This window comes from Ogataea parapolymorpha, chromosome IV, assembly GCF_000187245.1.
Source record: "Ogataea parapolymorpha DL-1 chromosome IV, whole genome shotgun sequence".
NCBI lineage: Eukaryota > Fungi > Ascomycota > Pichiomycetes > Pichiales > Pichiaceae > Ogataea > Ogataea parapolymorpha.
The window spans coordinates 119,027-131,816 of record NC_027863.1 but is presented as its reverse complement, the minus strand read 5'-3'; the positions used below and the strand labels follow the sequence as shown (position 1 = coordinate 131,816).

Genomic DNA, 12,790 nt, shown 5'->3' with positions numbered 1-12,790 from the left:
TATCGTAACTTATAATACAACTAACTTGCGTGCTTGATACGCGGTTGGCTAATCCAAGAGTCTATGCCCGAACTGGGAACCTCCTTATCGGCATATAGTTCGCGCAGCAGCTGAATGGAGTCTTGGTCTAGCATGTTTGAGGTGACAGCCCTTGGTTTAGCTGGGGATCGCTCATGTAGTTGCAGTTCCAGATCTCGTATTCGCTGCTGATTGGCTTTCTCCTCTTGGATTTTGAGTTGCAACTCGTTTTTGATCTCTTCGTATTGGCTTTTGTAGTAAAGATTTTGGTCGTCTGACGTGAGCCGTCTGGAACGTGCTTCCACCTTGAGTCTCTGATTTTCGAGCTCGAGCTCGCCAATCCTGTCGCTGGCATCTTTCTTCAGCTTGGAGAGCTCTGTTTTCGTCTCATTGTATTTAGTGTACAGATCGTAGTACCCATCGAAGATTTCTTTGTTGGCATCAAGCTCGCGTTTGAACTCCTCGCGTAAAGCTTTGTATTTCGAAGCCAGCTCGGCATTTTCTGTCCGCAGCTGTTGCAACTCGACATTTTCGGTAACCAAATCAAAATCACGAATCAGCTTGCTGATGAGCTGATTGTTCTGTTCTATGTGCTCAGCAAGTCCTCCTTGAACGGGCTCCGCAATGGGTTCTGGAAACTCGCCAGGAACCTGGTCGTTCCGCTGCCAGCGTTCTCGGCTCATCCTTATTCTCTCTAGAGTGTCGCTGATTTTCCAATCGTCATCCAAACGTGACGGCGTCATAGGAGGAGCAATCGCCGAGCTCCTGCGGCTTCTGGTATCATCAAACTCGTCATCAATGGCTATGTCGTCGTCTCCATTTAAATATCGTCCTTCACTATTCAAATAGGTATTATATTCAGTCACATGATCTTCATCCTCAATTGGCGTTTGGGTATTTAGTGGACTGGGTGACGGTCCAAAAATGCTATTGTACACTTTTCCGAACAGCCCTCGGCGTCGAATGGTTGTTGTATCAAACATACGCGTCTTTGTTTTGGATCTTCCCTATTAAAATCTGACAGAAAAATAATTAAAAAACAAAGGGCCCTTAGTTTTTTTCTTCAAATTATAGAATGAGAGAGTTGCTTCTTCCTGTTCTGTTGCTCTGCGCACTTTGTAGAGCATCGGTGCAGTACCCTTTTGAGGAGTCATTGGAATTTAAGCCTCTAGAACGTAACAACCTACTTGCTTCGTTTAATTTCAAGATCAATTCAACAGAGTTTGAGTTGTACGAGCCCGAAGATAAGACGTTCCATTATTCTACGTTTTCCAAGCTTTTAGGACCCATTCTCCAGGAGACAAGCACAAGAGAACTCCATCTTCGGTTCAGTCAGGGATGGTATGACCCCGAAGTTTATGGGGAACTACCGTACAAAGGTAAACATAGCGGGGGAACGGGTGTCGAATTGTGGGCGGTTCTTGAAGGCCAAAACGAGGACACTGTCTTCAAAGACTGGATCAAACTGGCTAACTCTTTGTCAGGCCTTTTCTGTGCCTCCCTGAATTTCATTGATTCTTCATCAACAACTTATCCTGCTACGGTATTCCAGCCAACAGCTGCTATGTTTGAACAAAACGTGTCTCTGAAAAATGATCTTTTTCTTTTGAGAAGCGCTTTGCCCCGGGAACCTGTCTGCACTGAAAACTTGACGCCGTTTCTGAAGCTTCTCCCAACCAAAGGCAAAGCAGGAATCTCGTCTTTACTAACCGGACACAAAGTCTTCAACTCGCAGTGGTCCTCCATGTCAATTGATGTCACTACCCACTGCTCGGGAATAAAATGCCATTATGAAATGGAACAATCCATCAACTTGATATTGGATGTACCAATGACCTTGGAACGCAACCGAATGCCTATCCCTAAACCCACTCCTGGCTCAGAACTCAAATGCGACCCAACAAAACCCTTTGATGCATTCCATTGTTTTCCTCTTGATGATATCTCGGAGCTGGAATTCTCCTTAGCCGACCTCTTTGGCAAAAATATTCAAGGTGGTGCATTGCTTGCGTCACAACCAACTAAAGTCTGTGCAGACCTCGATTTGGAGCATTGGAGTATTGAAATCCAAACCCAGACCCAGATAACACCCACTTTGGAGGACGAAAAGACATGTTTTGTGATCGAAGATACAAATGAGTACAATTTGCTGTTCAAAGCAAAAGACACAAAAAAGATCAAGCCTTTGAAAAGTCCTCCAATCTTTGCATCCAGATCCCTCTCTGGCTACTCCCAGGATTCCGGGGGGTTCAGAATAGATGTGAAAAATCCTACCGATGAAGAATTAGACATCATTATTTTTGAATCGATACCATGGTTTGTCCGCATTTACCTCCATACCCTGACATTAACCATAAATTCTACTGTTACGCACGTTGTATCGGATCCACAGTTTGACCACTACGTCAAAGGCATAATATATAATCCAGCAATTGACAGACAAAAACCATCTCATTTGGAATTGCTCGTCAGCATCCCTGCGCACACGAAAATCAAACTCTCTCTTGAGTTTGACAAGGCCATGTTATTATACGCAGAATACCCACCAGACGCAAATCACGGTTTTGAGATTGAACCAGCAGTGATATCGGTCCTAGATCGCGACTCGCAAAAGGTGGTCTACGAAATGAGAACTACTACGGCACTACTAACTCTTCCGACGCCCGACTTTTCTATGCCTTACAATGTTATTATTTTAACCTCTACAGTGATGTCGTTGGCTTTTGGTTCGATCTTCAATCTCTTGACAAAGAAAACCGTGACGGAGGAAGAAGCAGAGTTGAGGCTGAAGGAAAGCAGGATCACCATATTACGATCTAGAATTAAAGAACGCGCCCAACGCATCAAAAGTTTATTTAGACGTTCATAATGCATTATATTTTATTCCTCTTCCTTTGGTCGTCCAAAAAATCTGTGATCTTTGCCAGTTGTTTGGAGAGACCACAAGATGACCAGTTGAGATTAACCCAATTCTCGAATTTGGCAGCTAGCAATTTGAGAGGAGCTCCTTGGTCGCAATCGAGATCTTGTGAGTTTAAGAGAACTTTGAAAAGCTCGTTCCATAATTCTCTCTGCCAGTAGCTTGGCATGTTTTCACGTATTTTGATATTATTTGAACTGGTTTTCAGAACTCCCAATTCTCTGCCAAATAACAGCATGTGAACGATGTTTGCCAGTCCATAATAGTCAGGCTCGTGCCTCCAAGAACTCCACATTTCATCCGCAGGATAGGTATTAGCTGACAATTGGGCAGAGAAACGAACATTCTCAGGGAACAGCGATAAGTCGATTGAGTTTTGAAAATCAATCAACTTTAAGTCGTGGTAGCTAGGCTTCGTGTTTGGTGTCAGATTTAGTATGCAGTTCTCTGCCTTGAGGTTGGCGTGGACTATACTTATTGAATGCAGAATAGAGACTTGCTTTAGCAGCTGTGCAGTGAGGTAAATAACCATCGATTCTTCCAATTTGATTGATTTTGATTGCGATGTCAGCTGAATCAGATCCAAGAGGGTTCCATGTTTCAGGTATGGCAAGATCAGGTATGACTCGTCCTCGAATTTATAGAAATCAATAACTTTAATGAAGGTTCCCGGCGCTCTGACTTCCAACTGCTTGAGGATATAGTATTCCCATTCTACTGGAGGTGAGCAAACCTTTATTGCTGCAGCTGATCCGTCTGATTTCTCGCTCAAATATGTGGCTGCTTTATCCAAAACTCCTAGCTGTTTCGTAAAACAAAACGTTTCGCCTTCGAATTCGATCATCAACTGACGACTACCCATTATTGGAGCAGCATGTGGTTTCAGCAAATTTCTTAGAATAGTGCATTTTTCGCGCTTGGTGGTTGACTGGTGGTAATTGTCATAATGTGAGAAGTGCGATGATTGCTTGTATAATAGATTTTTCTGCAGATTGTGATCAAAGGGATTGATCAAAACATCCCCTTTTCCAGGCTCGGAGTGAAGAGGCTCTTCCACAAACGGGGAGCTCAATACGCCGGTATCGTCATTCGTCAACTTTTTTGGCGTAGCAGGTGTGTGATTGGTAATAGTTTCCGTAACAAAATCGCTTAGTCCTTCATCCAAAGGAGGTTCTTCGTCGTTAACTTTAGTCTCTTTCAACGGTTGATTGAGCATCTGAAGAACCTCTTTCATGGACTGGCGTGAGTAGAATGTAAGCGTGGGCGAATTAAGCAATTTGGTTTCATTCTCAGCGTCCACTAAAAGTGTGTGTTTCTTAGACGGTGTTTCCAATGTGCGCTCAGGTTTTCGCTTCTTTGCTAAATAGTACACGCCACGACTGAGAAGCAGTACCTCCATAAGACTTCTCTCCTCCTCTTTGTCAGGGTATAATAAATCAAAATTGAAATCAAACTTCTCAGTACGTTTGCCTGGGTTGTGTATAATCTTAGTGACGGGAAAGCGCAATTCATCGTCTCTAAAAACCTCAAAATTAGGCTCTTTCCCTTTGGGCACCCTTTGTTGTATAAGCTTTTCTCCCGACCAAGATGTGGGGCGTATCACATTCTCCTTCCTCGAATTGTCTATCGTATCAAGATGCTGCCATATGCCATCATTGGCCGATGATGGTTTTGATTCAGAGTCATTAAAAACAGCAAAAGCTTTAGAGCTGCGAGAGGGCACTGACTTTGCCGCCATTTCCAACCCTCCTCCAGACGGATTCTGCAAAACACTTAATCCCTGTCTCTTCTGGACTTGGGAGGATTGCGCTCTTCTGATCTTGAAGTTTTCGTATGCACGGATCAGCCTATTGAGTGGCCTGGCTTTGGCATTAATTCCTGCTTGGTATAGTTCCTCCGCCTTTTTGAAGTCTTGTTCTACCTCCATGAAGTTTGCAAAGCTCTCGTACAAAAGCGAAAGAGATAGACCAATCTTTTTCTTGTAAAGATAATGGAATATGTCTCGCGGGTTATCGCTGAACTTCACATACTCCAACCAAACTTTGAAGTAGCGCACTTCGTTTTTGTAGTAATCGTCGTCTTTGAAATCATGTGTTATTCTTTCCAGCAGCTGAATTAGTCCTGATTCTGTGTTAGCCCCAGAAGGATAATTAGTATGGATCCAGTCCAAATATTTTAAGTAAGGGTCCAGCGGATCATCTAGGTCTTCAAGCTGAGCAGGATCTAAAGAAGCTTCAAATTGATCTCTTTCTCTAGCAAGAACTTCCTTCCGTGTTTCCTTGTTCAAAGATAAGGCCTTTACCAAATTATTGGCAGAACGACCTTGCTTTAAGGGCTGTATGTTTTCCTTGTCGGCTTCAATACGAGAGAATTCAGTCGAAGAGCCTGAAATAATTGATCCTCCACTATTAACACGCGAGCTCATCGCGTCATTAATCATAAACAAACAATTAATTTTTAGTATACAAAAGCGAGTTTTTGTATGATTATGTAATAGGCCTCAACCAGATCTCAATCAAAAAAGACTAGTCTGTGTGACCAAGAGCAAAATGGGCGCCTTGTACTACTTTGTATGAGCTTCAACGTAAATCCAAATGGCTATTTCATGCCCATTCACCCTAGGATATTCGTTTATCAACTTAATTATATACAAGTCATGCTGCTTGAGCACCTTCCTCGGGACGATTCTGCTGCTGCTCGTTGGGAGGCAGCAGGTACTTTTTGAATGCATCATTCTTTTCCTCGAATGGACGAGGCCCCAAAAGTCGGATCATATCGTCTCTAGTCAAAACTTCTTTGGCGAGCAATTCCTGGGCCACTTTCTCCACTTCATCTAATTTTTCCGTCAAAAGCTTTCTACACTTTTCGTATGCCTCGTTGATAACTCTCTTCACTTCGTTATCGATGAGTTCAAAAGTCTCTTCACTGAAAAGCTTGTGAACCTGTGGTTGTTGACTGTTCGTTTCAAAGGTGATAGTGCCTAATTTCTTCGACATTCCCAATCGAAGAATCATCATGTTTGCCATCTGGGTAACTTTCTTGAAATCGTCAGCAGCACCGGTGGTGATGTCATCAAAATTCAGCTCCTCTGACACTCGTCCGCCGAGTGCCATGATCATTCTGTGTTCGAATTGTTCTTGTGAAATGAGATACTCATCGCCGGGAAGATACTGCGCATATCCAAGAGCACCTTGGCCACGAGGAATAATAGAAACTTTTAGCAAAGGGTCAGCATATTGCAAATACCATCCACATATAGCGTGACCTGCTTCATGATAAGCAACTGTTTTCTTTTCTTCGGGTGACAGCACTCTACTTTTTCTCTCAAGACCCGCAATCACTCTTTCGATTGCCTTTTCGAAATGAACCAGCTTGACCACGTCAGCGTCCTCTCTTGCTGCAATTAATGCAGCCTCGTTACAACAATTCGAAATATCGGCTCCGGAGAATCCTGGAGTCAAAGCAGCTAATCTTCCTGCAAACTCGTCCGTGACAGGATGTTCAAGCTTCAGCGGTTTCAAATGAACTTTGTAAATTGCCTTTCTTCCCTCAATATCTGGTCTATCGATGCTGATATGTCTATCGAATCTGCCGGGTCTAGTCAAAGCTTTATCCAAAATATCGGCCCTGTTAGTACCTGCAAGAACCACAATGTGATCGGTATCCTCAAAACCATCCATTTCGACTAGAAGTTGATTCAACGTTGCTTCTTTTTCGTCGTTCGCACCCATTGGTCCACTTTCTCTTGACTTACCAATGGCATCGATCTCGTCCACAAATATGATACAAGGAGCTAGCTTTCTGGCTGTAGAAAACAAATCGCGAACTCTGGAAGCACCGACACCAACGTACATCTCGACGAATTCGGAACCGGAAACAGAAAGAAATGGAACACCAGCCTCTCCCGCTGTGGCCTTAGCCAACAAGGTTTTACCTGTACCTGGAGGTCCGGAAAGGATGGCGCCTTTTGGAATTTTGGCACCCAACTTCTCATATTTCTTAGGCTCTTTTAAAAAAGTGACAAACTCCATAATCTCTTCCTTAGCTTCATCACAACCGGCAACATCTTTGAACTTGACAGTAATATCTGTTTCCTGGTTGAACAATCTAGCTTTGGACTTGCCTATGCCCATGATGTTGTTCAAAGGCCCGCCACCTTTACCGTTTGGTGCACGCTTTTGCAACTGCCTAGCAAGATAGTAGGTACCACCAATCAGGATCAAAGTCGGCACAAACGGCATGATGTAGGAGAAAATGCTGGAACGACGGATGTAAGACACTGGAATACGTTCATTGTTTGGAATGCCCAATTTATCTTGGATCTCATCTAATTCCTTCTCGAAAAACTCAACCGAGCCTATGGTGAATCCAACTATCCTGGGGTGTTGGGTGACTAGCTCGGCCTCCACAAATGAGTTGTTTATCACGGTGATCCTTTTCACCAGTCCTTTTTCAAGGAAGTTGACTTTGAAGTCCTGGAAAGTCATTTGGTTGTTCTCTCCACTAGAGTAGCTATTCAAAAACAAAGTGATGACCAGACCAGGAAAGATCCAGTTCGTCCATTTTGTGTTTTTGAAGAAGTCCTGTGGCTGGTTGCTGAGATCTGGTCCCTTCTTCTTTTTCTTCTTGTTGTCCTTATTCTTGTCTGGTTCTTCGTTCGGGTTGAAAAACGTTTGCTTGAAACGGATTTGCTGCCCAGATGAGAATGAGCGTACGAGAAGGGGAGTAATTCTTGAAGGCTGCTGAAAACGCACCTTGGCCTGTTCAGGCCGTAAACGTGCTATCGAGCCCCTCAAAAACATATCTAAGAAGTTGAAGTAATCGCCACTCTATTTTTAAAGAAACTACCACAGCCCGGGTAACTACCAAAACACAAAAATATGAGTATATTAGATCAAGCGTAGATAGATGGGTAGTGTATTAGAAGGTCTCCTCGTCGACCATCTTGATATCGTTTTCCTTTCCCGGACCATCTGTTTGATCTTCGCTAGGAATTTGGAAACCCTCAGTGGTGCTATACAATATTTCCTGGATGTGAGATACTAGCTGCTCCATGCTGACATCGACCGGCTCAGAGCTTTGCAGCTTTTCGCTGAGATTCTGTGTGAGGATTTCAATGTCTCGTAGTTTATTGAAGTAGAAATTTCTTTCTGTCTCCAAGCTTTCCTGCACCAGCTTCATTTCTTCCGCCTGAGCTCTCAGGTTCTTCAGTTCTTCTTGAACACCGGATGGAATGCCAGGCCCATATCCTGAGGATACACGTGAGCCAGAATAACTCAACGTTGGCTTCGAATGCAAAGGTTCTCTGACTTTTTGAGCCGATCCGGTAAGAGACGTTCTCCTGCTGCCTGACTGGCTACCGTTTGCTGACGAATTGGAAAACACCCGACGGCTGCCCGACGACGCTCCTGCAGTCGATGGAGGCAACGTAGCCTTTCTGCGTGCTGTTGGATCGTAATCGTCCAGCTTATTTTCTGACCACAATCTGCTCATCCACTGTAAGAATTCTAGATTGTCCTGGAGGCGGCATTTCATCAGTCGCTCCACTGGGACCTCTCTTGTAATCTTGTGTCGCGAAAAGCCACTCTGTAGAATCTTATAGTTGGTCAAAGTTTGATAATCAGAGGTGGGATTGAAGTTGACTTTCCCCATTGGCAAGTCTCCAAAAATGGAGTCAAATATCTGGCAGTATACGGCTCCGTTGCCGCACTGCTCGATCTTGGTGTATTTGAGCTGATACGTGGTATTGATCCACTCCAGAAGCTCTGATCTAGAAGCCCCAACAGCCATAATAGAAAGTAAACAACGCGAAGTTTTTCGACGCGACGGTAGTCTTGCAAGTAATAAAATGAGGCAGCTCCTGAATGTATAATTTAATAAATAAGGTAGACACCAATAAATAAGCTGTAGTCGGCATAGATCCTATATAGGAAGAATTCTAGTGGCCCGAGCCCTCATAGCCAGGCTTTCTTCTTTCAGGGAGCGCTGAGAAGTCCTGAATCACGTTGAACTCGCAATTTGCGTTTTGGCTGAAAAATCTACCAGGGATTCCATCGTTGTCAATGAATGAGGCCCGATGATCTCTTCTCTGCGGCATTGTGAGAAGCTCAGTTATGTCCCTTTGTTTTTCCACCCGTGCTCGATAAGCCAAAAAGTTTTCCTCCAGCTGCCCCCAGACGTTGGGTGAGTGAATTCTCGAGACTAGCGACTTGCCATCGTGGTTCTTCTTGTGGTTCTCATTGGCATAGTAATACCCAAAGCCAAGTACAACAGCAGCTGCTCCGGTGAGTGTTGATCTATTCACAATGGGCTCCTCCTCGCTGAGGGGTAGCTCGTGATGGTCGTCATGATCGTGGTGTTCCTCTGAGTGTCCATGGTCTTTTTGATGAGAGCTATAGCGACAAAGCAGCGGAACGGAACTTTTCGAGCTCCTTTGAAAGAATCCTGCTTTGGCAGGACGAATCGTTGACAGCATCCTTAAAACAAGCTATAAGAAATTGGGGTAAATTTTGTGGGCACATAACCAAGCTAGTTTTTCATCAAGAAAATGAAAATTAATCTAGTTTGTTGATGAGCAGCGAGGAACCCGAGAAGACTGGCGAAGAGCAGGTTGATGATTTGTTTGGAGATGCCAGCGATGAAGAAGTGGTAGACGAAACAGCTGTCAATGTTTCAGATGACGAAAACAACGATGTGCAAAACAGTGCTGACGATGACGATGACGACGAAAAGGAGGTGGAGGAAAAAGAGCCTACCCGTGCAGACATATCGATTCCTAGACATCCTCGATCACATGTCCCCACTGGAGATGCTATGGTGTTTAGTTTGCCGCGGTACCTCTTCGTGGACCCCGAACCGTTTGCTCCTACCACGTTTGAATCTAATATTAACGAGTTCTTGAAAGACTCTCTAAAAGACAGCACAAGCAAGGAATTGCAAGATTCTCTGGAGTTCAAAAAACTGGAGGTGCAAAATACTATCAGATGGCGTTATGCAAAGACAGCCTCGGACGAACTTTATAAACAATCCAACGCCTCGATCGTTGAGTGGGAGGACGGTTCCATGTCGCTGAAAATTGGAGACGAGTTCTTCAACATCAAACTTAACAACAACGAGGATGAGATTCTGGTAGCAGAGAGCGGCGACTTGTATCTCCCAGTGACGGAACTCAAGAAAAGCATCCAAGTCCTTCCTTCTTCCACCAGCTCCAGAGCACACAAAATTCTGGCCAACACCCTGCAGTCTAATTTACGCCTGAAGAAATCGAAAAAGATCAATACCATAGTCACAACGGAGGATCCAGAGCTTAAGGCAAGAGAGATGGAAAAGGCCCAGAGAGAAATCGAGAAGGCCAGACGGAAGCAGCTTGCCAAACTGGCAATGGAGGAAGAACGACAGGAGCGCGAGTCCAGAACAACAAGTCTGGCACACTCCATTGACGCTGCCGAGGACGAGGACGATCAGGACGACGGCGAGTACAATGACAAGGACGACTTTGTTGTCAGCGACAACGAGCAAGATTCAGGCCTGGATGATGACGAGCTTGATAAAGCTGCTGAGAAGCTAAGAAACGTCAAGCGTGCCGGAGAAGCTATGTACCGGGAAAAATCTCAGGAGGTCGAGGAGGAGGAAGATGATGAAGGTGCCGTCGTGCGGAAGAAGCGTCGTGTGGTGCTTGACGACGAAGAGGACGAGGACTAGTGTACATTAATATACGAAAAACCATATCATCCGGGTAACTCTACATCCCTAAAGTTCCAGGTACAATTTCTTACATATAAATAAGAGAGACATTGCGAAAAAAAACAGGTTTGATTTTCTAGTCATGTCTTGGAACGGTAAGTTGCAAATGCACCAGCATCGAGAAATCCGAAATCTGAAACCCTAACCTCTAGCATACACTGACAATCTCGTCGCTACCGGAAAATTGGACAAGGCTTCCATCTACGCGGCCGATGGATCCTCTTTGTGGGCCACCACTAACAACTTCCAATTGCAGCCAAACGAGGTGCAGGAGATTGTCCGCGGATTTACCAATCCTTCCCAGTTGTACGCATCGGGTTTGCACATTCAGGGTCAGAAAAACGTTTGCATTCGTGCCGACCCACGGTCGATTTACGGTAAACACGATGCCGAGGGCGTTTTGTGCGTGCAGACCAAACAGGCCATTCTGATCGCTCACTATCCGGCAGGCGTCCAGGCCGGCGAGGCAGCCAAGATTGTTGAGCAATTGGCCGACTACTTGATCAGTGTGGGCTACTAAACAATACATACCAATAATATACAGAGAGGATATTTTGAGGATAACATTGATTGTAAATCTATATCACGTGCCTCGACAGTCGTCATGGCTGAATAATATCTTTGGCAAGTCGTCCTGCACATCCGTATGGGTAAATCAGGGCATTATCCACGTCCCAGATGCCTGCCTTGTAGTAAGGGTCAGTCTTCAGGAACTCAATTATCTCCTCTCTGGAATTGGCCACAATGTTATAGGAGGATCCCGCAAACTCGGTCTTTGCATCGTCCTTGTAAATGGCTCCGCAATTGGTCACACCCTTGTTGAAGGCTGCTGGGATTCCTTTGAGGTGCTCTCCTCTAATAGCTGCACGGCTCTGGCGTTAGTCACGGCATTATCAGTTCACTTACAGTTCCGGGTTTATCGTAAACAATAACTAAGTACTCCATCGATGGTAACTTTATCTTTTAGTCGACGAAATAATTTTGTTACCTAATCTATTACATATCCCCTCAGCACATTAGATTATGGAGTCCATTTTGCTGAAGACGCTGATCACGGCAGCCACGACTTCCAAAACAAGGTCTCCCGGTTTGTCGGTTTCGATCTCCTTCTCAATCTCCGAAAAAAGGTTCATCCCCACGCCAATTGAGGACCCTTTATTGACAAATGGATACTCGCTGAACTGGCTCAGTATTTCGTCGGCCCTAATAAATGCATTATCGCGGCTTTCAAAACTGAGGTCCATTAGAATGTTCTCCAAAACATTGGCAGCACAACAACCTGCTACCAGACAAACTGTCCGGAGATATTTGTACTTGACGGTTTGTGGGAAGTATTTCTCGTCGTATTCTATGATAAAGTTTCGGTTTGTAAGCATAGCGAGAATTCGGGATATGACGTTTCTCTTTGGTGTAGGGTCCTGGATAGGATGTGTAGCCATATCGAACAGAAGGAAATTCTTTCTTTCGGTCTTGAGAACGCCCTTGTCCACCAAGCCTTTAGCCAGCCTCTCTCTCACCTGTTTGAGCTGATAGTTAATTTTCATCAAGTTCCATGTTTCACCAGACAACAGGTCAATCCAGTTGGAAACGCTCATATGTTGAGAATCGTTTTTGATCAGTTTGAGTGCTTCGTCCAGAAGGGTCTCCCCGGTCATGGAACCATCGCAGCACTCGATCAGACGGTCTGGGAACTCAAATCTCTTTCTCGCCGGGTCGTTCACCATTCTAATCTTTCCTCGGAAGGCCAGCTCCAAGATTATTAGGCCCCGCAAAGCATAGGAGATATTGTCGTTCCAGAAAGAAAGATATCCTTCTTTATCCTTGAGTCCAATGAGCAAAACTTCCTCCATCAAGGTCAGCACAGGAACTTGATTTCCCTTGGACGATTCCGAGATATCATTTGGGTCGTAGGCGATCTTATGTTCTCCTGCGTCTTCAAGAGCTCCTGAGCTTTCCTCAATTGTGGATGACTGTTTTCCCCGACGTCTTTGTAATCCCGATGACATATTGTTGTTTTCCGTGTGACGCGCTTATGCCGGTTTTGATGCGAGGGCTGGTTTACAATGCCAAATCAAATAGCTGTTGCCGACGGAAGTACGCTTTGTTGTC

The 12,790-nt window shown here is 44.7% G+C and overlaps 10 protein-coding genes across 10 annotated transcripts; 3 read left to right on the top strand and 7 right to left on the bottom strand.

Annotated features, from left to right (window-relative positions):
* Nucleotides 1-20: 20 nt before the first annotated feature.
* Nucleotides 21-1,001, bottom strand: HPODL_00967 (uncharacterized protein; the record flags this gene model as incomplete). Its single annotated transcript, XM_014079414.1, has 1 exon — nt 21-1,001. One exon carries the CDS (start codon nt 999-1,001, stop codon nt 21-23), a length of 981 nt encoding a protein of 326 aa, XP_013934889.1.
* Nucleotides 1,002-1,093: 92 nt separating this feature from the next.
* HPODL_00966 (GPI transamidase component GPI16) lies at nt 1,094-2,887 on the top strand (the record flags this gene model as incomplete). Its single annotated transcript, XM_014079413.1, has 1 exon — nt 1,094-2,887. The coding sequence occupies one exon, from the start codon at nt 1,094-1,096 to the stop codon at nt 2,885-2,887; it is 1,794 nt and encodes a 597-aa protein (XP_013934888.1).
* A 4-nt stretch (nt 2,888-2,891) lies between these two features.
* Nucleotides 2,892-5,378, bottom strand: HPODL_00965 (checkpoint serine/threonine-protein kinase; the record flags this gene model as incomplete). The annotated part of the gene is made up of 1 exon (XM_014079412.1): nt 2,892-5,378. One exon carries the CDS (start codon nt 5,376-5,378, stop codon nt 2,892-2,894), a length of 2,487 nt encoding a protein of 828 aa, XP_013934887.1.
* Nucleotides 5,379-5,592: 214 nt separating this feature from the next.
* Nucleotides 5,593-7,740, bottom strand: HPODL_00964 (Mitochondrial respiratory chain complexes assembly protein AFG3; the record flags this gene model as incomplete). The annotated part of the gene is made up of 1 exon (XM_014079411.1): nt 5,593-7,740. The coding sequence occupies one exon, from the start codon at nt 7,738-7,740 to the stop codon at nt 5,593-5,595; it is 2,148 nt and encodes a 715-aa protein (XP_013934886.1).
* A 118-nt stretch (nt 7,741-7,858) lies between these two features.
* On the bottom strand, nt 7,859-8,728 carry HPODL_00963 (Protein BIM1; the record flags this gene model as incomplete). Its single annotated transcript, XM_014079410.1, has 1 exon — nt 7,859-8,728. The coding sequence occupies one exon, from the start codon at nt 8,726-8,728 to the stop codon at nt 7,859-7,861; it is 870 nt and encodes a 289-aa protein (XP_013934885.1).
* Nucleotides 8,729-8,876: 148 nt separating this feature from the next.
* Nucleotides 8,877-9,413, bottom strand: HPODL_00962 (uncharacterized protein; the record flags this gene model as incomplete). The annotated part of the gene is made up of 1 exon (XM_014079409.1): nt 8,877-9,413. The coding sequence occupies one exon, from the start codon at nt 9,411-9,413 to the stop codon at nt 8,877-8,879; it is 537 nt and encodes a 178-aa protein (XP_013934884.1).
* A 95-nt stretch (nt 9,414-9,508) lies between these two features.
* HPODL_00961 (RNA polymerase-associated protein LEO1) lies at nt 9,509-10,639 on the top strand (the record flags this gene model as incomplete). Its single annotated transcript, XM_014079408.1, has 1 exon — nt 9,509-10,639. The coding sequence occupies one exon, from the start codon at nt 9,509-9,511 to the stop codon at nt 10,637-10,639; it is 1,131 nt and encodes a 376-aa protein (XP_013934883.1).
* A 124-nt stretch (nt 10,640-10,763) lies between these two features.
* Nucleotides 10,764-11,201, top strand: HPODL_05179 (uncharacterized protein; the record flags this gene model as incomplete). The annotated part of the gene is made up of 2 exons (XM_014079407.1): nt 10,764-10,776; nt 10,834-11,201. The coding sequence occupies 2 exons, from the start codon at nt 10,764-10,766 to the stop codon at nt 11,199-11,201; spliced, it is 381 nt and encodes a 126-aa protein (XP_013934882.1).
* Nucleotides 11,202-11,283: 82 nt separating this feature from the next.
* Nucleotides 11,284-11,626, bottom strand: HPODL_00960 (uncharacterized protein; the record flags this gene model as incomplete). Its single annotated transcript, XM_014079406.1, has 2 exons — nt 11,284-11,553; nt 11,588-11,626. 2 exons carry the CDS (start codon nt 11,624-11,626, stop codon nt 11,284-11,286), a joined length of 309 nt encoding a protein of 102 aa, XP_013934881.1.
* Nucleotides 11,627-11,697: 71 nt separating this feature from the next.
* On the bottom strand, nt 11,698-12,687 carry HPODL_00959 (Vacuolar protein sorting-associated protein 74; the record flags this gene model as incomplete). Its single annotated transcript, XM_014079405.1, has 1 exon — nt 11,698-12,687. The coding sequence occupies one exon, from the start codon at nt 12,685-12,687 to the stop codon at nt 11,698-11,700; it is 990 nt and encodes a 329-aa protein (XP_013934880.1).
* Nucleotides 12,688-12,790: the final 103 nt, after the last annotated feature.